At 40.2% G+C, this 8,315-nt stretch overlaps 1 protein-coding gene across 2 annotated transcripts in view; it reads left to right on the top strand.

Annotated features, from left to right (window-relative positions):
• Positions 1–334: 334 nt before the first annotated feature.
• Positions 335–8,315, top strand: part of adad1 (adenosine deaminase domain containing 1 (testis-specific)) — a 9,924-nt gene continuing 1,943 nt past the window's right edge. Inside the window, exons 1-11 of one of the 2 annotated variants that reach the window (XM_020620658.1) lie at positions 337–590; positions 1,063–1,266; positions 1,532–1,669; positions 1,960–2,130; positions 2,605–2,664; positions 3,141–3,266; positions 4,136–4,259; positions 5,283–5,453; positions 5,828–5,903; positions 6,036–6,192; positions 7,756–7,990. In XM_020620658.1, coding sequence (XP_020476314.1) covers positions 1,083–1,266; positions 1,532–1,669; positions 1,960–2,130; positions 2,605–2,664; positions 3,141–3,266; positions 4,136–4,259; positions 5,283–5,453; positions 5,828–5,903; positions 6,036–6,192; positions 7,756–7,990 — 1,442 coding nt within the window. In that variant the 5' untranslated portion in view covers positions 337–590; positions 1,063–1,082. Of the gene's footprint in view, positions 591–1,062; positions 1,267–1,531; positions 1,670–1,959; positions 2,131–2,604; positions 2,665–3,140; positions 3,267–4,135; positions 4,260–5,282; positions 5,454–5,827; positions 5,904–6,035; positions 6,193–7,755; positions 7,991–8,315 lie in introns of both variants that reach the window. The other variant, XM_020620659.1, reaches the window with a different exon arrangement.

The raw sequence follows: 8,315 nt of genomic DNA, 5'->3' as shown, positions 1-8,315 counted from the left end.
GACCAGGATGGACAGGATTAGGAATGAGCACATCAGAGGGACAGCTCAGGTCGGCTGTTTTGGGGACAAGGTCAGAGAAGCCAGACTGAGATGGTTTGGACATGTGCAGAGGAGGGCTAGTGGTTATATTGGTAGAAGGATGTTGGAGATGGAGCTGCCAGGCAAGAGGTCAAGAGGAAGGCCAAAGAGGAGATATATGGATGTGCTAAAAGAGGACATGAAGTTAACTGGAGTGAGAGTAGAGGATGCTGAGGATAGAGTTAGGTGGAAACAGATGATTCGCTGTGGTGACCCCTAATGGGAGCAGTCGAAAGAAGAAGAAGAAGAAGAAGAAGTTACCCTGAAAGTGATGTACAGTACAGAATAAAACTGTAATGTATATATGGTAAGGAATTTTTGGAGGACAACATACAGCTTGTACTTTCAACTTCTCTGTACAAGAAGATCGCATCCAAACATTTCGTTAGTGATTTTCCAAACAGCCGGTTCGTCCCGTGACGACTGCAAACGCACGCGCCAGAAGCTTTAACCGAAGGTGAAACGCTGCTAACGTTAACTGACGGCAAACTTTAGCAGCAATTCGAGACGTGGTGAGTTGGGAAATTCTTTCTCTAGCTTTTTTTTTTTAATCGACGTAGTGTTTCATTTACGTTACGTTAATGGCATTTTACCTTCAAATCAACAAACACTTTAACGTTTGAGTTGTTTTTGTTTCCGTGTTAACACCGTGATTCCCGTAATGCTAGCGCCCCCATGTTAGGGTTATGATAACGTTAGTTCCATTATCCGTTAATTATTATGTGGAAAACATCTCAACGGGAACTGACTTTGACATAGCACCACAGCTAACGTTAACGGTTAAAGCTGACGTTACGTTGTGTATATTTTTGTTACCATATGTTATCATTTGAGCCACTTGCTACCCAGCTAGTCAGATTAGGTTAGTCACTGGATGTCCTTGAGCCCTTTGAAGGTCACCTGGAAGTCCTCAGGCAGTCCTTTGGGAAGCCTACATAGGTCTGGTTTCTGTCAGACATTAGTTTGGTGTTCTCTTCTTTTCAGTAATCACTAAAGATTTCAGGATGTTTCAAGCTCGTCAATCATTTCGCGGTTTCAGAGGAGCCAGTTTTGCACAAATTTCCAAAAAGGATTTGCCTGCAACGTCCGGACTGAGGGATTCATATGAAACTCCGTCGACTCCGTCTACCTCAGATGGTCCTAGCAAACACGTCTTTGAGCAACAGGCGAAAAACGCATTCGAACCTGGTGAGTTCCACAGTGCGGGCCTGGTCCCACGGGCCTGGTTCCATGGGGCTGGTCCAACGGGCCTGGTTCTATGGGGCTGGTCCCATTGGGCTGGTTCCATGGGTCAGCAGCTCTGTGAATAGATAACTTAACTACCAGACTGGTCGTTTGGTGTAAGGTTTGGTTTATGTTGCAGGGGAATCAATGTTTTGTTTTTTATTATGGAAAAGTGGAAACTCTATAAGATGTGTAAATTTTAATCTGCCTTTCCTACCCTCCCGCCTAGATCCTGCTGTCAAGTCAAAAGATACCATACCTAAAACACTGCTCGACAGATACAGGAATGGCCAAACAAACGCCATGTCTTTTTTGCATCAGCTTGCCCAGATTTTTCAGTTCCACTTGGAAGTAAAGGAGACCACAGGTAATTTGAACCTGCTGCCACTGTTATTAGATCTGATGAAGTAGCCATTATTCAACTTGAACCTGAGTTTTGTAATGCTGCATGAATTTTAGAATTAAATGGTTTATCAAGGTAATCTAGACTTCTTTTTAAGACTTCACAAACGGTTATTTGTTATTCTTGATTAATTGATGTATCACTTCATCTGTAAAATGATAGAAAGCATCTATTAAATTCCATCTATTAAATCTTCAGGAGTTTTTTTTTTACACTAATTACTATAATCAGTTTCTCATCTCTTGTTTTCTCAGGCACCATATCAGGGTTTTATTTTGCTTTTTGTGTGGTCATCAATGGGGTCCAGTACAAGACTGGCATGGGGATAAACAAAAAGCAGGCTCGACTCGAGGCTGCTGAGCTCGCTCTGCAGGACCTGTTGCCTACCTTGGATGGCCTGAAGTCTTTCTTCCCTGAAGCAGCAGGTTTGGGTCTAATAAAAACTGAAATGATATCACGCTGATGTGTGTACAGGTAATTTTTCTGTTAAGGTGTTTAACAAGTTATTTGATGATGTAAAAAGGGGTGTATTTCAGATGATTTTATAGTCTTGATTGGTGGCCTCATACTTCACTCAACTACTCATTCACTACTGCACAGAATCTGGTTGCAAAATGCAGAGATTGCAGCTGCCATATTCATGATATATTGGCCTGACTTTTGCATAGTGGAGGGAAGTGGTGATGGGTTGGCTGAAGTTACACAGTCAACGTGTAGTCCTGAAAGCATAAAACAATAAATGGGATACAGGCTCATGTTAAGCAGTTACTGATGAGTAGAGGGTGATTCTTGGGAAGGGTCAACAATGACCGTTATAACCAGTTTTAAAAACTGTTACGGTAGAGTGTAGTATCTTATGAGGCATCACTTTATTTATTCATTCCATGTCCCCCCCCCAGATGTTCCTCCGCCGTTGCCAGTAAAAGAGAAGCCGTCTGTCTCTTTTAGAGCCATTCATAGTAAGTATTTGAGATGGCAGCACAGTAAGAGAGGTGCACACACGCATGTATCCTGCAAAAACACACCCCTGCTCTGCGTTTAATTGGCTTTCTGAGCCAAGTCTAAAAATATGCTTTAGGTCATGGTTACACATGTAAACGGTGAGTGATACCAAAAAATGGGCAGTGTAGTCAGCTGAATTAATTAAAAAGGGAACATGAGTCATAAAGTAAATTTTGAACCCTGATTATCAGCTTTGTCTCATGATAATTATAGCTAAATGCTATTTTTGAGGACCAAATCATATGAATAAAAGGAAGTGCAGGAAATAAAGTACTGTAGAATGATTCGGTAATATAATATTTCCTTTCTGGGATAATAAAGTGAACCATGATCTCTCTCCATATACTGAACTTCTCTTTTTTTGTTGTTTTTTTGGTCAGGTCTATGTAGTGAGATCAATGCCAGATGAAGTTTGACTTTTTCTTTTTCACAGAAAAGAAGGATTCTGTCAACCTCCAGGTTCCACAGGCTGTGAGGGATGCGCTCACTAAACTGATGAGCAGCAACTCGGAGTTCTCTGCCTGTGCAGGCACCATAGCAGCATTCATCATTCAGACGTGTAAGTTAATGCTCAAGGACATAAGATGGATGATAATACGTCCCAGAGGTTTGTTAGTAAATATTTGTAGACAGTTTCATCTGACATCACTTTTAGCAGTGTGATTGCTTGGCTGTATCTGAACGTATTGTATCGTGTAACACTTGCTTAGTTTGGTAATGGTGTGCACAGCGTACAATGGTATATCCTGCCTCTTAAGATAGAAATACATTGGTTGTTTTCTTCTAACTTTGTGAATATTGCAGTGGCTCAAAAGCTTTTTGCTAACTAAATTTGTGCAGCATTTCTTTTAGAAAAACAAATGATACTAAAGAAGCAACAAGTTTTAAAGACAAATTATGGCAAGATGTTTGAAATCAAGTTAGGAAAATGAACATTTTGCATTGTTTCCTGAATGAATCCATAGACCAGGAATTCTACATCCATGCTGACTCATAACAAATAGGAGAACATTTGAAATCGATGGCATTTTGTTGATTAAACTGTGAAATCTGACATTATACTGCAATTAAATATAACCACACAGTGGTCTATGTAACCTCAAACATTGTACTGGTGTTGACATGTTTCTGTCCTTGCAGTTTTATATATTGAATTTATTGGGAATGTGTGTCCAGACTTGTGGCTGCCAGTGTAATTTATTGCTGAATTTGTACATGGAGCTTTATCAGTTGCATTATGTGCACTATTCATAATGCTGTATGTCTAGCTGCAAAAGGTCTGTTCAGAAAAGAAATGTCATTCCTCTGCTTAACAGTATACAAGAATGAAACTACACAGATGACGTATAGTACGATCTGTAAAAAGTTGCACGGCTGCTGGCTGAGTATGCTGTATTTACTTCTGACCTTAGTCCCTTCTCCTTCTAGCCAGAGGCTGTGAAGTGGTTGCCTTTGGCACTGGGAACTTCAATACCAAGGAGAGTGCCTCATCAAGTGGACGGATTGTGCATGATTCACATGCAGTTGTAACTGCAAGGAGGTCTTTCATGAGGTTAGCTGCTAACACGACCTTGTGTGTACATTTGATTTTTGTGTCATGGTTTCCTTCAGTAACCTCTGCAAGCGTTAAGGCACTGAACAGTGAAAAGTAAGGTGATGGTACTTAATTATTTGAAGCACAGAGGTTGCAAAATCAGTTTCTGAAATCAAGATCAACAGTATGACAGTAAATACAGTTGAAGTCAGATGCTTCCATGGACCTTAGCCAAATATATTTAAACTTTTTCACAGCTCCTGACATCTAATCCAGTAAACATTCCCTGTCTTATGTCAGTTAGGATCTCTGCTTTATTTTATGAATTTTAAATGTCAGAATAATAGTGGAGAAAAAGATTTGTCAGTTTTTATTTCTTTCATCTCACTCCCAGTGGAAGTTTACATACAGTCCATTAGTATCTGGTAGCATTGCCTTTAAATTGTTTTAACTTGGGTCAAACGTTTAGGGATGCCTTGCGCAAGCTTGTTCCGATAAGTTGCTGGAGTTTCAGCCCATTGCTTCTGACAGAACTGGTGGAACTGGGTCAGGTTTCTAGGCCTCCTTCCTCCCACAACTTTGGAAATCTGCTTGTCTCTTTGGAAAACTCATTTGCGACCAAGCTTTAACTTCCTGGCAGATGTTTCGAGATATTGCTTAAATATATATCCACATAATCTTCCTGTACATATTCTTGAAGCTTTTTATAAACCATTTTGCAAGTAACAGTAAATACTGTAATTCTTGAATTCCTGAACAGCCCCAAACATTAAGAGTAAACAGCAGTTTTAACACCTGGCGATAGAAGTTTCAACTGGAAGTGTTTATTTCATGTAGCCTTGTCTGAAACAGGAGGTGGTAATGAAAAGTATTTTAATACAAACTTGTTACAGTTTTGTTCTGTATAAACAATTTTAAGAAAACCACAAATAAAACTGCAACAATTTTACAGATCCTACTAAAATTGAGCGTTTTTTAATCACTGGTGTTAACTGGTTTTATATATGGAAATACTAGTTTAAATTTGATCTTTTGTTTTAGGTTCCTGTACCGGCATCTGCTGATGTTCTTCAGCAAGACGGCTGATTTGATGGAGAAGTCCGTTTTCCAGCAGAACAGCAGCAGCGCTCTTCTCAGCCTGAAGAGCGGCATCACCTTCCATCTTTATGTGAACCAACTCCCCAAGGGTGCTGCACAGGTCCCTTCCAAGCTGTGAGTGTTTGATTATCAGCTTGAGGTTCTATTTTTTTGTGTGGCATTGAAATAAGTGCCATGTGATGTGATGGTTTCTAGGTCTTGAGTAAGGAAAAAGTCACAGTTTGGAGGCAACACTGGGATAATTTTACCCTATTTTGCAATACAAGGAGCACTGAGTGAAATGCACAAGTTGAACCTCATAGAACTAGTCTCATAGGCTTTGGCATAAAATTCCTCTTAAGCGTCCTCTGTTGTTGTTTGCACTCAATTTATGTGGCTTCTGGGTTTTTATAATGGCTACAGACATTCTGGGTTAAGCAGCATGAATAATGTTTCTACAAATGCAACAATTTTAAATGCTCTTCCATAGCTCAGTGCTTTATTCTCAGGCGCCTGAACCCACTCTCGATTTCGGCATGGCAAGTCAACAATGAGATCAGCTTACACCTTTCAGTGGAGGGCAAGGTGTTGTACTCTTACTTTCTCTTATCTGGGTTTTTTATCTGCTTGAGTAGAATAATAATAGAATAAGCAATAAGAGTAGCTGTTAGCTGTACTGTCACTGCATAACTACACATTGATTTGTTTCTTTTAAAGGTCTTCTCAGTTTTCTCGACAGCCTTTGATCACAGTGCCTCCAAGGTTGTCAGCATGTCTACCACTGACAAGGTCACTCAGTGGCAGGTGCTGGGATATCAGGGAGCCTTGCTCAGCCACTTCATCGAGCCCATTTATGTCGAAAGCATCCTCATAGGTAAGTGAGCAAGTCGAAACATTCTAGGACTAGGATCATCATGGTTTTTCTTCTGTGCACTTGAAAGTAGCTGCCACCAAGACAACCTAACAGACAGTCCTGCATTTTCTCAAAAGCACAGTCGTTTTAAATGATGAATAAATGCTCTCTGACCAGACTGCATTGTCTTAAAGGAATATATTCATTGTGCAGCGAGGAAACGGACTGCAAATCAGAAATGGTGCAAAATTTGTTTGAGCATTACTTTACCCCGCTTGTCTGTTACACCTAAACTGCAGTGAGAATGAAAATAGACCCATAGGTAATACTGCATCATGTCTGTATATACACATGGCCAGTGGTTTCAGCCATTAGTTTTTAACACAACTAGCAGACAAATTCGTCAACATGAAATGCTTCAGACAAAAGATCATTAGAAGAGGTGTGGAAAATATCCCACTCAAGTTTCCAAGTTAGGTTTTACAGGAGACTGTAGAGTTGAATTTATTTTCCATCTGATTCTGTCCTGTCCTCTTTTTATATTCATCACTGTTTGACCCATATTGGTCCAATCTGAGAGAGGGGAACTCCAAAAACTAGTCAAATTGGATGTTTGAAAATGCAGCAGAGCAGAAATTCTTAGTGTGACACTGTATCAGATTCTTAAGTGAATAGACCTTTTTTCACATTCTTGTGCAAGGAGTTTGTGTACTATTACAAAGATAAATAAAATATACAGTGCTTTAGTGTTGGCTCAGCTGATGCATCTGCTAATGTTTTTCTGTCTTGTGTTGAAATGTTTAAAGTATCAAATGTTGTAGTCGGGGCTAGCTGCTACAAGTTGGTCAAGTTGTTCCATGAAAACCGGCTTAGGACAACGCTGTTTTTGAGATGAGCGCTGCCTGCTTCAATGTAGTCCTTTGGAGAGCAGTGCCGACTACACACATAGATGCTGCCTCTTTATATCTTAAAATTTGGTCCTCTGTTGCCCCTAATTGCTTGCAGCCATTTTCCTTTAAGTTGTGGGTCCTTTGGGAGCGAGTGAATGGACAAATATGGCTGTTTTTGTTTGGAACACAAGCACTCGGGTACACTACAAAAGCTCCAGCTTTTAGATTCTGCCTTTGTACTTTTGTCTCACGCTTGGCCCTGAAGTTTCCTGGCCCACCCTTGGCTACTTTTGATTGAAAAATGTGAAAAAGGGTCTATTGTGAATCAAACACACCAAAAGCCTTCAAGGATATCAAATTGTTAGTTATGATGTCTAAACTAACAGCTGTAGTGTACCTGCCTTTATTTGAACAGTTTAAGTGCTTAACAGGCTTATTTTCTGACAAACTGCTCATTGTCTCTCTTACAGAGGACCATTTTCTATTTCCATATGATTTCAGGTGCAAGCACAAAAGTCTGTGGTGCTCTATACCCTTCTATTTTTTGGCAAGAAAAACTAGATGGATCAGATGAAATGCTAATATGTAGAGACAGTTTTTCACAGTCCCCAGGTTGTTGGAAAAAAAAAATCAAGCAGTTGAGCGTATGTGTATCTTTGTATGAAAGATATTAACTTTTAATTAAATCTTACAGGTGATTCTGGCTGCAGTGATATCCATGGCATGGAGATCTGTGTGAGCCAGCGTGTGGAGGGCATCACTTCTCAGCTGCCCATGTTCTACTGCTTGATGAGGCCCCGCATTAACCTGGTGACTTCAGTGGCTATTAACAGCACCACCAGTGGCCAGTTGACCTATGGTATCAACTGGAGTGAAGGAGACACCTCCCTAGAGGTTGTGGATGGTCTGGAGGGCAAGACCACAGAAGAGTAAGGATGACTGTATAGGAAGTTGGCAATAGGGTGTCGTATGTAACAGCCAAATTTGGGATCAAACTATTCTGACAGTCACATTTGCTGTCAAGTAGTTTGTTTCATCAGGCTTTTCCATTCTCAGACTAAGACATTGCTAGATGGTAATTGGGTGGCATTTATTTAAAATAAGTAACATTTCAGAGATTATTGTCATTCACAGCTTGATTAATGTGAAAGGAATGATAAATAGATGATTCATTTCAACGTTAAAAACAAGGGCAACCTGGAAATTTAACTGGCAGGGTATCAGCCATAAACAACAACAACCAGTGTGCTTTAG

The sequence above is a fragment of the Monopterus albus genome, unplaced genomic scaffold, assembly GCF_001952655.1.
Source record: "Monopterus albus unplaced genomic scaffold, M_albus_1.0 scaffold244.1, whole genome shotgun sequence".
In the NCBI taxonomy this organism is placed as follows: Eukaryota; Metazoa; Chordata; class Actinopteri; order Synbranchiformes; family Synbranchidae; genus Monopterus; species Monopterus albus.
Note: the sequence above shows the minus strand (reverse complement) of the source record. Positions and strands in the feature narration are given on the sequence as shown.